We start from the raw sequence: 15,993 nt of genomic DNA, 5'->3' as shown, positions 1-15,993 counted from the left end.
TGGAAGTCGGTGGTAACTCCGTTAGGCAGGATACCAGTAAAATATCGCACGAGACGAAAGATCTGATCAAGAAACGCCAATGTATGAAAGCCTCAAACCCTGCAGCTAGAATAGAACTGGCCGAACTTTCGAAGTTAATCAACAAGCGTAAGACAGCTGACATAAGGAAGTATAATATGGATAGAATTGAGCATGCTCTCAGGAACGGAGGAAGCCTAAAAACAGTGAAGAAGAAACTAGGAATTGGCAAGAATCGGATGTATGCGTTAAGAGACAAAGCCGGCAATACCATTACTAATATGGATGAGATAGTTCAAGTGGCTGAGGAGTTCTATAGAGATTTATACAGCACCAGTGGCACCCACGACAATAAGGGAAGAGAAAATAGCCGAGAGGAATTCGAAATCCCACAGGCAACGCTGGAAGAAGTAAAGAAAGCCTTCGGAGATATGCAAAGGGGGAAGGCAGCTGGGGAGGATCAGGTAACAGCAGATTTGTTGAAGGATGGTGGGCAGATTGTTCTAGAGAAACTGGCCACCCTGTATACGCAATGCCTCATAACGTCGAGCGTACCGGAATCTTGGAAAAACGCTAACATAATCCTAATTCATAAGAAAGGAGACGCCAAAGACTTGAAAAATTATAGACCGATCAGCTTGCTGTCTGTTGCCTACAAAGTATTCACTAAGGTAATCGCAAATAGAATCAGGAACACCTTAGACTTCTGTCAACCAAAGGACCAGGCAGGATTCCGTAAAGGCTACTCAACAATAGACCATATTCACACTATCAATCAAGTGATAGAGAAATGTGCAGAATATAGCCAACCCTTATATATAGCTTTCATTGATTACGAGAAAGCGTTTGATTCAGTCGAAACCTCGGCAGTCATGGAGGCATTACGGAATCAGGGTGTAGATGAGCCATATGTAGAAATACTGGAAGATATCTATAGCGGCTCCACAGCCACCGTAGTCCTCCACAAAGAAAGCAACAAAATCCCAATAAAGAAAGGCGTCAGACAGGGAGATACGATCTCTCCAATGCTATTCACAGCGTGTTTACAGGAGGTATTCAGAGACCTGGATTGGGAAGAAATGGGGATAAAGGTTAATGGAGAATACCTTATTAACTTGCGATTCGCTGATGATATTGCCTTGCTTAGTAACTCAGGGGACCGACTGCAATGCATGCTCACTGACCTCGAGAGGCAAAGCAGAAGAGTGGGTCTAAAAATTAATCTGCAAAAAACTAAAGTAATGTTTAACAGTCTCGGAAGAGAACAGCAATTTACAATAGGCAGCGAGGCACTGGAAGTCGTAAGGGAATACATCTACTTAGGGCAGGTAGTGACTGCGGAACCGGATCATGAGACGGAAATAATCAGAAGAATAAGAATGGGCTGGGGTGCGTTTGGCAGGCATTCCCAGATCATGAACAGCAGGTTGCCATTATCCCTCAAGAGGAAAGTGTATAATAGCTGTGTCTTACCAGTACTCACCTACGGGGCAGAAACCTGGAGGCTTACGAAAAGGGTTCTACTCAAATTGAGGACGACGCAACGAGCTATGGAAAGAAGAATGATAGGTGTAACGTTAAGGGATAAGAAAAGAGCAGATTGGGTGAGGGAACAAAAGCGAGTTAATGACATCTTAGTTGAAATCAAGAAAAAGAAATGGGCATGGGCAGGACATGTAATGAAGAGGGAAGATAACCGATGGTGATTAAGGGTAACGGACTGGATTCCAAGGGAAGGGAAGCGTAGCAGGAGGCGGCAGAAAGTTAGGTGGGCGGATGAGATTAAGAAGTTTGCAGGCACGGCATGGCCACAATTAGTACATGACCGGGGTAGTTGGAGAAATATGGGAGAGGCCTTTGCCCTGCAGTGGGCTTAACCAGGCTGATGATGATGATGATGATGACATGCATCATGGAAGAGAAAGTTCCGTAGAATCCCACATATCCTCTGATGATGGCGTATCGTGTACCTCAGCACATCAGCACCTCAGCACCACCTCAGCACTCGCACCCACGCCATCTGTATGTTTTTTTATTTCTTTTACTAACCATATAGTTCAACCAAATATTATAGAAGCCGGCCTTTTTTAAATAAAGCTACTGTTCATTTATTACAAACTATTAATGAAGCATTATAAATAATTATTAGTGGCGATGTATATTAGACTGGGTGAAATCCCGCTGTAAAATACGGTAATAGCATCTTAGCACGTAGTGCTGCTCAAAGCAAACGTAGTCTTGCACCCATTATCAGTTGGGCATAGAAGCAAATAGCATAGAACTTCAACACTTTTTTATCCTGCTTCCATCGTTTGTCCTTCTAAAATATTTTCATGAGTGGCGTAACATATGCGCACTTTTCATGGACTTGTGTTCGGCCCCGCGAGACGTAGTCACGACCTAACCACACGTGAAAGATAGATGCCATCGACGATAGGTTTCAGAGCCCATTTTGGCCCTGCTGACTTTGTCATTTTATTATATTTTCTTGAAGTTGTTTCTTCATCCACTTTCATTTCCATTAATTTATCGTTTCTTTATTTCATTTATTAAGCACAAGTAATTTTTCCTATGTTGTCCTTGGTGTCAGTGTTTCTTGGCTTCTTATGATATGAATAATAAAAATCGGGCCCCTCGATTAACGCCCTTTCTTCTCGTTTATGTCAGACAGGAGTAATTTATGAAATTCCTTTGTCATGTGGTAGAACGTGCGTGGGACAAACCGAGCAGTGCGTGTATAATAGGCCAAGGCAACATAAATTTTAGAAATGTGAGAGAGGGCCACCCGCCAATTCATTGTAGAGATTGCAACTATAAGGCAAATTTTCACGCCTGGAAGGAGCCGCAACAAATGGGTTAGATTAATAATTAAAGGCCAAAAAGATCATTGAGGCAGGTGATAGGTGCCTGAATGTTGCGTCAATCTCATTATCGCAAAAAAGAACTGCTTGCTATTTTGTTGTTTCTGCTATGCGAAAAGAGTAGCCGTCCCCATAATAAGGTGACTACGTCTCTTTTATTTATTTTCATTTCAATGAAAAATTTGCTTTACTTGAATGGGCACAGCTGAACTGTGATAGTGCTCCTTGCATAAAATAGTGGCGTTTTTTTCCTTACTGCACATTGTTGGAAGTAAATAAGGTGCCCGGTGTCTGTTTTTATCTTTTTGTTTCTCATCCTTGCACCTTTCACACCAGATCATGCCTAATCAACAGGCCCAGTTTTCCATCTTAACATTATAAAACTAGGTGGCGATGATTTACTACAGAAAACAGAGCATTTTGTATCGCATACTTCACATGTGCATAACTCATAAGAAACTGTGAACATGCGAATGTGTCCGACCTTTCAAGTTACAGCATTTTGTTTGAAATTTCACTGGCATTATTACACTAAAGTCAATCCCTACTTAGACTGAATACAATAAGTGCATGCATAGTGTAAACAAAGTATTCAAGCCGTATGGCAATAAACGAACACACGTAATGCTCTGAGCAACTAAAGCGAGCGAATGCGCGCTCAGTTGCGTTCTCCCCATTTTGCACAAACACGTTTTACATATACTTGTTGTCTTCGAAATCAACTCAATGTGCTTTAAATTATGGTTTATTTCAAAATCATATTACTTCCCACTTGCAGGTAACAACTAATTCGCCCACATTGTCAGCTCGTACTCAGGAGCACTCATTTATGGCCCTTACACTTGCTGGTATTCAGCCGCACTTGCGCTCATTTACACTCGCCGAAACTCAGTGCCTTCCCACTCTTGTGAAATCAGCAGAAATGAGTGAGAGGGCTCTTGAATGTGTGTTTAGCTGTAATGATAGTACAGCGCGTGCAAGTGCTTGAATGTCATCCACATGCAAGCAATACTGCAAACACATGTCTCTTTCTGCGCCTCACCCCACTTTTGTGCTGGCGAAATATCAATTTTTATTTGTGTGCTTCATGATAAATGACCTTTTTGCACTGCAATGAACAGCCATTCTGGGCCTGATTCTTGCTTACCGGTTCTATGGCCCACTCTACAGTTGCAAGGGAGAGCCGCGCGTTCTTTCTTTGGTGGCATTGTTATTACTGTCGACCTTTCCTGCCATAATCCTGTATAGATAAAAAAATCAGTTAGGTGAGAATAAAAAGAACGTGCAGAGATTTGATCATTTGAGAAACAAAAGCTCCCAAGAAAGGCCTTATTAAGGCCTATTTTGGGGTCAGTACGTACCTCACAGCCGAAATTCAACACTACATAGCAATCACTAGAAATAGAAGAAATGTCGTACTTGTTATGTTTTTTTTATTCTTCATACTTTTTTAGCAATGCAGTGCTGCTTTCTGACAGCATTACGAAATGACACAGGTACTGAAATCCACAGATTTTTCAGTGATATTGCGAATGCCATGCGGTGTCCGACCTTTCAAGTTACAGCTCTGTATTTGAAATTTCACTGGCATTATTAACGCCAATGTCCATCCCGACTAAACCTGAATAAAATGAGCATATACATAGTGTAAACAGAGTATTCAAGCCATGACAATAGACAGACACACATAATGCACAGAACAAGCAACTCATACGAGCAAAATACGCTCAGTTGCGTCCTCCACATTCTGCACGAACACATTTCACATATACTTGTCCTCTTCAATATCAACTCAATGCAATCGGGCTTCTGATTTATTTCACAGCCATATTCCCTTACACTCGACGCACCGAACAGGAAGGCGAGAAACCCACGCAATCCACATATTTCAACGAGGAAAGTGCGAAACAAACCAGAAAACAGTTCAAAATAAAGCCCTAGTTCGACAAACTTAACCTACAAAATGCAATGAAATAATTTCGGAAAGTCCACGAAGGAGATAAAACAACTCAAGTTTCATGGTTGCAAGCCTACACGCGATTACTAGCAGCGCAATAGAACGCGAGGCCTAGTGAAAATCCACGCATGAAACTTCAACTAACGGACACCTGGCTACGCAAGCAAAAAATACCGCCAGCAATAATGCAGGTTGAGGAAACTGTAGCGGAACTGCGCCTGCAGTTATAGGTAGCTCACACTCCAAAACTTCAATGGGCGTGTCCGCATTAGTAATACACGAACAGACATTTAACCACCGAGATTCGTTATCTGCTGGCTCATAATAATGCAATGGCAGAAATTAAGTAATTAGTAGTATAGTAAGCAAAAAATCAACCTACCGTTATCAACACTGGTTCGCAGCTATACAGCACACACTCCAGGGCCCGACGATCCAGCGCACATGGAGGCTCACTGCTACTGATTGTCGCCCAGCGGTCGCACTCGCACGAGTCGTCGAAGTTGCACTGGCTTACAATTTCCGGCAACATCGGCCGAAGTGAACATCACTTAGATCGTCTTTCTCGTCTCGTCTCGTCTCGTCTTTCTTGTGTGTGTTGTGTTTTTGGCGCAAAATCTTTTCAGTATGCAAGATCACCAACTAGCCCAGCAGTTAACTCTTTTAAATCATTAGATCGCCGAGAGCGTTCGTCGACGCGGCCGGACGCCTTCACAATCCGAACACAGTCGCTTAACGTCACTGGTACAAAGAAGTGACCATAATTGCCACTGAAAAGAATCGCCTCGACCGCCGCCTGACGCCATGTTTTTGTTTCTTCCCGGTCGGCACAGTCTTTCCTCCTCCTCCTCCATCGAAGCTACGCCATGCTACGCACAGAGGCCAGAGCAACGCGACCTAGATTGACTTATGGCTAGAGGCGACGACTTCTTTCTTAGTCTATTCGCTCTCTCCTTTTGCCTTTCGCTTTTCTTTCTGCCTTGCAGCTTCTCTCTCATCACTCCTTCCACCTTTCGCTTTTAACACTCTCTCAACGCATCTACGTGCTTTTTGGGTGCCACATTTGCAGGGCTGCATATGAACTTTGCGTTTGCTCATTGGCCGCATACAGCCGTGAGCAACCGGTCGGCCGCGTTTTGTCAAGAATGATCTCGCTTGAACAACGCTTATATGCGGTGGTCTGGGATGAAGCGAGAACGTACCGCTTTTACGGAGGACGTTATGCAGGACTTGACTAAGAGTGCATGCTTCGACTTTTGATTTTTAACTTGAAGAGCTCTGGGAATTTTCAGATGTAAACTTCTGGCGTTGAAATTTCAGTCTTTATGCTGTCGCGCAGTTCTATTTGCATTAGCAGCGTCACTTCGAAAGAAAAGAAAACGCTTTGCTGGCTATAACTGCACAAATATGCGGACGCTTAGAGAAAAATTACGTCGAATTCGCGCGACGGTATGGCTGCTTGCCTGGAGCATGGACGTCAGACTGGAGTTTTGCAAGACGCGTAGCGCCACCTGCCGGTGCGAAGAGGCAGTAATTGAGTAGTGCGAAGCCCGACTGCCTTGCTGAGTTGCCTATGCAGATAGCGACTGCGAAACAACGATTTAACTAGATTTTGGTCCATATTGCGAGTGTTTTGCGCCTTTGACACCCAGACAGAGAGATATAAATTTCTACGCTAGTCGGACGCGCCGCCTAACTGCCATAAAGCGCTTGCTGGCTCACTCTTCAGACTGATGGCGGGAACGACGGCAACCGCGATAGCTCCGCGCGCTACGAAGAAACGCCGCAATCGATGCTACTGTTGTGTTGTAAATTGCCATGAACGTTAAGGACGGAATAAGAACGTTCAGTTTTGCCGATTTCCATCGCGATCGTATGAAGGGGAAAGGCGAGAGCGCTGGATACGGGCCGTTCAACCTGTTGGGTAGTCGGATTACGTGCATTCCCCACAACACAGGGGCTCGCATGAGAAAGTGCGACAATATTGTTGTTCTGTAATTGTGTTGCGTAGCCCTGATGGAGGACCGTGGTGACCGAGGGAAAACTTAAGAATCTGCAGCCGCCACTTCGTTGTTAACAGAAAAAACAACGTTGTGAACCATCCTGCTTATGTGCCATCGATATCTCCACCTTTTAACAGACGTCCGCCTCCGCTTGACTCAACGAGTGGAACAGAGAGATTTGGCAGGCCAGCTTAACCAAACATTTTGGTTCGTTTATGAATTCAAAATCCTGTTCTAGAGCATCGTTGTATCGCGAGCTCATTTCTACATTCGGTATTTTGCATGTCCTGCGCCGATACAACAAGCACGCTTCGCAATGTGCTGCGCCTGCTCTACTGAGTTATTAAAATGTGAGCAACAAGGTTGCTGTAAGAGCACTGGACGAGTAATTGCGTAGTAACGTACATGTGTAAACAAAAAAATGTCGCGTTCATATACATTTATTTGTCCGCGCTTGTTGCTCGAAGCGTCGGCGATAAGTTCAAATTAAGGTACTGAACGATGCTGTAGCTCCTACAAGAAAGAAAGATGCAGCGCGTAGGCACTGTAGGAAGCTTACTTTCGTTATGATCGCACGCTCTTTGCTGCCTTGGAAAACGTTTTCTGTTTGCTGCCCTGGAAAGGCTATGAAAGGATTTACTCTCTGTAAATAATTGCGAGACAAAACATAACGATAAAATACATAAAGTTATAGGAGAAGAAAGGGGGTTAACCGAGGGGCCCGATTTTTGTTAGTCATATCTTAAGAAGCCAACAAACACTGACACCAAGGACAGCATAGGGGAAATTACTTGTGCTTAATAAATGAAATAATGAAACGACAAATTACTAGAACATAAAGTGGGTGAAAAAACAACTTGCCGCAGGTGGGAACCGAACCCACAACCTTCGCATTTCGCGTGCGATGTTCTACCAATTGAGCTACCGCGGCGCTGTTTTCCCGTTCACTTCCTTGGGTATTTATGTGTCCTAGTAGAACCCTGGGAGTGTTAGCCAGCGCCACCATTCACAGACCTTCGCGGTGGACGTGGAACGTCCTTCTTGCCGCAGGCGTCACGAGAACGTGATCTTTTGGGGTGAAGGCAACTGGTCAATACACCCACATATGCTACCTAAAGGCATCAATGTTGCCGGATTCGAGACCCTCGTCATGTAATCAACGAGAAGAAAGGGGGTTAACCGAGGGGCCCGATTTTTATTAGTCATATCTTAAGAAGCCAGCAAACACTGACACCAAGGACAACATAGGGGAAATTACTTGTGCTTAAAGGGACCCTGAAACGCTTCTGACGATTTTCTACAAACGTACTGAGTCGTTAGAGTAGGTCCTTCTGATCATTAATTGGCACGTCTAAGTGCTCTGCGTAAAGCGTGTAATTTATTATAAGGTTTTAAAAATGCACATCGCTGCCGATCGCAGCGCACTGCTCGGCGGAATTTTAAGCCGCCCCTACCCATATGACCGAAATAACCCATATGACGTCAGTGGGGCGAGCTATGCGATTGGCTGACCAGGGCGCGTGATCAATAATTTTTCTAACTTTATGGTAAACAAATGATCTTCGTAATAGTTGGAATGTTAGTTAATTTGTTTTTATAAAAAGAAAGTAGCATAAAGAGAATGCACAAGAACAATTTTTCAGTACACTTAAGCACTTCCGGCACACAGCAAGTGTCGTCTGCTTGTGTTACAACGTACTCCATTTTGACGAGAGCTCCGCGGTCAGAGTTGGTCTCAGTCTTTTCGCGAGCACTATGATTCGACTTTGTTGCCTTGTGGGCTGCAAACGTAGCGACTGGCAATATGTCAAGCTGCGACATCGTGTCCCTCTGCAAGGCAGCGTACGAGCGAACTGGCTGCTGCGCAGGATTTGCGCGTTTGTGGCCGTCACTTTACACCGGAAGATTACTAACTCAATAGCGTTTCGCGAGTCCCGTATTAGGGCAAACGTAAGCGCACGGGGACAGGATCTGGCCGCTTGACTGTGTCGTAACGGGATGAGCCGAAATGAGCAGAAGGGCAAATGTGAATGGTCTGCACGGTGCAGCCACCTGTTGGCATAGAGCTCAATCATACACAGTAGCAGCAGTGAAGCGTTTCCTTCTTTGCTGCTGGTGCGTACTTTTCGCAGGAGTGTAATCATCAACACGTTGTTTTTATAAATGTTTAAAATGTTTTACACTTCGTTAGAGCAATATTAGCGCTTTGTTTGACTGGTTAAGCGCTGCGCCAACAAGTGTCTGGACCATGCAGACCGATCAGGCCGCTCACGTACGTCTACGCCAAAGTTCCGTCATCAGCTTGAGTTTATGCCTCCAGTCATTTGCCGAAATGACCAGCTTGCCTGTGGTTAACGGAATACCAGACACGTTCGGCGCTACGACAGAATGCTCGCAACGCACGCTGCTTCGATAGCTCTCGCTTGGGGTCGACAGCCAAGCAGCTAGCGGAGAGGTTTCGCGCGGGCGGGGGCGGGCTCCAAAACACCCGGAAGTGGACGATGTGACGTCGCATCGTGACGCAGGACCAGTGAAGGCGGAGCTTAGCCCCACTCGCTCGGCGGACGAGTTGAGGAGGAAAAGCATGGCTGGGGAGGAGGGTAACTTATAATCGCTTGTAGCTCCATTAATACGTAACGCTTCACTTAAATTGTGGTGCGAATGTTCTACTTAAGCTGTACCCTACGCGTCTACAAAATTTGTCCGAACCGTTTCAGGGGCCCTTTAATAAATGAAATAATGAAACGACAAATTACTAGAACATAAAGTGGATGAAAAAACAACTTGCCGCAGGTGGGAACCGAACCCACAACCTTCGCATTTCGCGTGCGATGCTCTACCAATTTAGATCAATTGGTAGAGCATCGCACGCGAAATGCGAAGGTTGTGGGTTCGGTTCCCACCTGCGGCAAGTTGTTTTTTCATCCACTTTATGTTCTAGTAATTTGTCGTTTCATTATTTCATTTATTAAGCACAAGTAATTTCCCCTATGTTGTCCTTGGTGTCAGTGTTTGTTGGCTTCTTAAGATATGACTAATAAATTTATAGGAGATACTTAAGTCTTGTGTTCAGGACATATTCAATATGAACCAATTTGAAATGCTTAGCTTTTATGCTGATATGCCTATAGACAAACCTGATGCGCATTGTACTGGCGAGTTGCAGCACGCCGAAATAACACTTGAGACTTTATTTTATATTGTACACGTAGTTCGCCCTGCTGAGCTTTCTTTCAGAAGCGTGGATGGGCCGAAGCAGCTTTCCAGGTCCTTTATTTTTAGGAAACCGTGCCTCAACACAAACGAAAGAGAAGGGTTCATTGTGGCCTATGCACCTTCGCTTGCGGGCAGCTCTCCTTGCACTACTCAGTTCGCGCCAAGGCTCCGATGGGGGCGCTGGTGACGGGTTTTTCCGCAGCGCCGCCTGGGCAGAGTCTGAGGTCTATTGCCGCGTTTCTTCGTTTTCCTCGCGAAAGGTTTATGGGACGCAGTCTCATCATTTAATACTAACACCGGAAAACTATAACGATGAATGGTAGAGGTTGTCCAAGTTTCTCATTTATCGAAGGTCGAGTTCACTTGGTTAATGGTTCTGAGTTATCTGTATGAAAAGCACGTTCCACCTTAAAGTGTAACTATAGGTCTATTGTATTTACGACTGTAAAAAATGGCTGTAACGCCGCAACAGCCAATATAGCGCTATGACCTACGCGCCGCAGAAATGTTTTCTAGCTTGTAAAGTCACAGAATAATCATTTATGTGTCATTCATCCGGCACGGCCACTCCCTGCGGCCGCAATTAAAGAAGTAGCCATTCACGGTTTGAAGCGTAATCAAAGATACACCAGATGGGTGGAGGTTTCGGATCGTTGATGTATTCATCGTTAAAAAGATAAAATAGCGTCATACAAACAGGAACAGAAGAGACGAATGAAACGAGATTCGTGTCAATTAGTTCTACTCTTTTAGTTTTGTGTGCATCGCGCTGTTTCAACTCTTTAACAAAGACATAAGAAGACCGTTACGCTCTCGGTCTTCGCGTGTCATAATTTATCACTTCCATCCGCCAGAAATCTAGCCCAGCGGTCCAGCCCTCTAACGATGAGGCTCCATAACGAGGCACGCAGCGACCGAGTAATCTCGAACAATCGCGATCGCCCTGCGGCGACCCACTAAAGAGAGGCATTGCCCTCTCTTACGCTGCTCCAAATCAACGGCATCTTGACAGCGCGAATGCGTAAAAAGAAGGCCGAGACAGAGGAGGCCACACGAACAAGAGCTAAATTTCAACAAAATGTGTATTGAAAACGGAACACGAAAGATATGAATTCGACAGAAAGCGTGCAGGACACACAGCAATGGCTTTAAGCACTATTTGAGATGGGCCCGAAAGAATACAAGTGCTCTTTTATACATAAGATAGTTCGTGACCTGACGACATCGTGTGCCCAGCCTGTCCATCCCCCATTTCGGCCTCAATAATCTCTCTTACTAGTCTGTTCTTATTCTTAGAAATTACGTAAGTTTCCTGAAACTGTGACTAACATCCGCAAATGCTACAATGAGTAGCAAGAAGACCGTCCACGCGTTATACACTCTGCTGCTATGCTCTACTACTACGCCGGAGGACGCGGGATCGAATCCGTGCCGCGGCACTCGCATTTCGGTGGGGGACGAAATGGAGGAACGTTCGTGTACCTTGCGCTAGATGCGCGTTAAAACCCCTGGCGGGCAAAATGAATCCTGAGTCCCTCACAACGGTGGCCCTCATGATCAAATCGTGGTTTTGGCACGTAAAACACCCCAAAATTATGTTTTAATTTATTCTTTGGCGGGCTATCTGAAGCGATCATTTAAGCACCTAACGGAGTCGCCAGATCTAACGTCTAGTGTCTCGCCTCCTCTGACCGCGTCCCGTTATGGCGCTATCGCTCTGTCGTTATGTGGCGACAAGCCTAAACTGCTCTCGTCTGCATATTGACGACGCAGATGTGCTGTAAATGGACGGCTACCTTGTTGTAGACAACGTGCAGAGCGCCTTCGCATGTTTGTGCTTGCAGGTACTCTGCCATGATGCTGAGCTGCGTCGTCCAGACTTGCGGCCTGATCGCCTCGAGCGTGTGGAGGTCCTTTCCGGTGCTCGCCCTGGGTGCATTTCTGGGGGGCGCCGGGCGCGGCATCCGCTGCTTCCTGTTTCCCGTTCTGATCTCGGACCGCTGCCCACTGGACGACCTTCCTGCCGCCCTGTCCATCATGAACGCCGCCTGCAGCGCCACTCTGTTTCTCAGGACTCCGGTCATCGGTGCGTCCCTGTATATTGCCTGCTGCAGAGCGAGACACAATGACCGTGCTTGTTACAGAAACGCTTGCAAGCATTCCGCCTGTCACCGCCTCGCGAAACGCGTGATAAGCAATGATGTTTGTGTTTTTCTCAGATCGAAAGTCGTAACAGCTTGCCTACAGTCGAAAATAATTGACTGTGTAACGAATGCAGAAGGTGCTGAAATATCCAAGTGCATTAAACGCAAATACAGCTGAGGCTGTACCACGCGACAACGATAAAACATACCGTATAGTTAAGGCGAGACTGAGTGTTCTCAGGAAGATGAAAACGAAGCGACCAACAGTGGGCTAACAAGGGAAGCCGTAGAACAAGGGCCCCATACTGAGGCTCCCCTTGCTCGCTCACTGCTGGTGACTTCGACAATCACTGAAAAGTGCGACAGCTCACCTAAATGCATTCTTCTATGCTCCATTATCATGAGCGGCACGCAAGCGGGCAGCTATCCTTCACATGCAACAGTCATACAATTTAAAAACCGATCCTGAATTTCGCCATTACTTCCACTAGCGTATTACAAATGGCGCAGAAGGTCATGCGCCGTTGTGGTTGCGTTTGTTTTTATTATGACTGTACCTCTTCTCTATAATAATTTTTTTATTTAACCCCAACATAAGATATATAACTCTTTTACAGTCACGGTGCCTGTGATGTAAGTAGTTTAAGTATCAGGGGGGCATTATTATTATTATTATTATTATTATTATTATTATTATTATTATTATTATTATTATTATTATTATTATTATTATTATTATTACTGAGTAGACATTCTGCACCATAAATTCAAGGAAAATGTAGAGGCCTGTTTCCTGGATGAAGTGCGGGAGCAACCGGCACGAAAGATAGTGAATATATTGCCGAAGGTCAGTCGGACGGCCGGAATGTTGGCCCAAGCTTCGCATGACAAAGGAAATTTCACATTTCAGTTTATCAGTGCCGCCTCCGCAAAAAACTAAAAAAACACAGCATCCCGTGGAATATTAATATATTCTTACAGACACTGCAGCTAGGAATATAGTAGGTTACTGCCACAAACACGTATCTTCACACACTGGAGGCTCCATCTTAAGCGGAAACCACATTTGAACTAAAAACGCAGCGATACGACCGGTGATGATGATGATAATTATTTTTATTAGTAGTAGCAGTAGTAGTAGTAGCAGCAGTAGAAGTTGTAGCAGTAGTAGTAGTAGCAGTAGTAGTAGTAATAGTAGTAGTAGTAGGAGGAGGAGGAGGAGTGGCACCCCTTTTAAACAGGATGGGCAGAAATAGCCCTTACCCAGCTCAATATAGACAGGCTTTACTGCATATACTCCTATCTGCCATTTTACCCATCTGATTTCAATCTTCACCTTCGTATTTAATTGTCGTTGCGTGAGCCGACGTGCGGCGCGTTTACGCTATGTCTGGGAAAAGTGAATTCTTTACAGCTGAACCATAGTTTACCGTCACGGCACAGCCCTACAGCCAGCACGGTGCATGGGTACCGCGCTACACGGTCACGGTACAGCCCTATCGGCAATAATCTGATCTTCGCGCTTGTGAATTCAGACGTTCTTATGGTTTCATGTAATCAAACCCCGACCCTCAGTCCCCAACAGCCGCGAAGCAACTGACCACGGCGGCGGTCAGATCTGTGACGCAGCAGAGGGTGCTAAGAAACCCTGGCTCCGGACAGGCCGCCATTGGAATCCGGCGAGTCTAGCAGTGTTATTGGAGGAATTAGAGGGTAATGATAGGGATATAATAGGGCTCAGTGAGGTTAGAAGGACCAAAAAGGCATTTACAGTGCTAAAAAGCGGGCACGTACGGTGCTACCGGGGCTCAGCGGAGAGACGAGAACTAGGAGTCGGATTCCTGATTAATAATGATATAGCTGGTAACATACAGGAATTCTATAGCATTAACGAGAGGGTGGCAAGTCTTGCTGTGGAACTTAATAAGAGGTACAAATTGAAGGTAGTACAGGTCTACGCCCCTACATCCAGTCATGATGACCAGGAAGTCGAAAGCTTTTATGAAGACGTGGAATCGGCGATGGGTAAAGTCAAAATAAAATACACTATACTGATGGGCGACTTCAATGCCAGGGTAGGCAAGAAGCAGGCTTTAGACAAGTCAGTGGGGGAATATGGCATAGGCTCTAGGAATAACAGGGGAGAGTTATTAGTAGGGTTGGCAGAACAGAATAGTATGCGAATAATGAATGCCTTTTTCCGCAAGTGGCTTAGTCGAAAGTAGACGCGGAGGAGCCCGAATGGTGAGACTAGAAATGAAATCTACTTCATACTCTGCGCTAACCCTGGCATCATAGAAGATGTAAACGTGCTCGGCAAGGTGCGCTGCAGTGACCATAGGATTGTAAGAACTCGAATCAGCCTAGACTTGAGGAGGGAACGGAAGAAACTGGTACATAAGAAGCCGAACAATGAGTTAGCAGTACGAGGGAAAATAGAGGAATTCCAGGTCGAGCTACAGGGCAGGTGTTCGGCTTTAACTCAGAAAGAGGACCTTAGCGTTGAAGCAATGAACGATAATCTTATGAGAATCATTAAGGAGTGCGCAATAGAAGTTGGTGGTAACTCCGTTAGACAGGAGACCAGTAAGCTATCGCAGGAGACAAAAGATCTGATCAAGAAACGCCAATGTATGAAAGCCTCTAACACTGCAGCTAGAATAGAACTGACAGAACTTTCTAAGTTAATCAAGACGCGTAAGACAGCTGACACAAGGAACTATAATATGCACCGAATTGAACACGCTCTCAGGAACGGGGGAAGCCTAAAAGCAGTGAAGAAGAAACTAGGAATACGCAAGAATCAGACGTATGCGTCAAGAGACAAAGCCGGCAATATCGTTACTAATATGGACGAGATAGTTCAAGTGGCTGAGGAGTTATATGGAGATGTATACAGTACCAGTAACACTCACGAAGATAATGTGCGAGAGAATAGTCTAGAGGAACTCGAAATCCCTCAAGTAACGCCGGAAGATGTAAAGACCGCCTTGGGAGCTACGGAAAGGGGGAAGGTAGCTAAGGAGAATCAGGTAACAGCAGATTTGTTGAAGGATGGTGGAAACATTGTTCTAGAAAGACAGGCCGCCCCGAGCGTACCGGAATCTTGAAAGAACGCTAACATAATCCTAGTCAATGAGCAAGGGGACGCCAAATCAGGAATCCGGCTCCTAGTTCTCGTCTCTCCGCTAAGCCCCGGTAGCACAGTACATGCCCGCTTTTTAGCACTGTATATGCTTCTTTTGTCCTCCTAACCTCACTGAGCCCTATAATATCCCATTTACTACCCTCTAATTCCTCCAATAACGCTGCTGGACTCGCCTCACTAGATAACGTTCTAACCATAAACGTTACCAGGTTCAGATTGCAATGGCGGCCTGTCCGGAGCCAGGGATTCTTAGCACCCTCTGCTGCGTCACAGATCTGACCACCGCCATGGTCAGTTGCTTCACGGCTGCTGGGGACTGAGGGCCGGGGTTTGATTGTTGTATTCATATAAGAGGTTGTGGCCAAGTAACGCACCAGGGTGACCAATCCTGCTCTGGTGAGAGAGTGCGTTACCGGTTCTGGTAACCGGGATCAGGCCGCACTGCAGGCCTATCTATGCAATTTTCTCAACACACGTTGTTTTTTTTTTCCGGCGGAAAATTGTGCGGCACCGGGATTCGAACCGCGGTCCTCTTGCACGCGAGGCGGATACTCGACCGCTACCGCAGGAGTTGTACGCCTCATTTAACCTACAGTGGTGCCTTCTTTGATCAGTAAAGGTGGACCAGTCAAGGTGGATCTATATA

The 15,993-nt window shown here is 45.6% G+C and overlaps 1 protein-coding gene across 1 annotated transcript in view; it reads left to right on the top strand.

Annotated features, from left to right (window-relative positions):
* The window catches only part of LOC139051963 (uncharacterized), a 45,916-nt gene that overhangs the window by 13,992 nt on the left and 15,931 nt on the right, over nt 1-15,993 (top strand). Inside the window, exon 5 of the mRNA XM_070529021.1 lies at nt 11,900-12,141. Coding sequence (XP_070385122.1) covers nt 11,900-12,141 — 242 coding nt within the window. The remainder of the gene's footprint in view (nt 1-11,899; nt 12,142-15,993) is intronic.

This window comes from Dermacentor albipictus, unplaced genomic scaffold (genome assembly GCF_038994185.2).
Source record: "Dermacentor albipictus isolate Rhodes 1998 colony unplaced genomic scaffold, USDA_Dalb.pri_finalv2 scaffold_17, whole genome shotgun sequence".
Lineage (NCBI taxonomy): Eukaryota > Metazoa > Arthropoda > Arachnida > Ixodida > Ixodidae > Dermacentor > Dermacentor albipictus.
The sequence above is the reverse complement of the archived record's forward strand: the minus strand, read 5'-3'. Positions and strand labels throughout refer to the sequence as shown.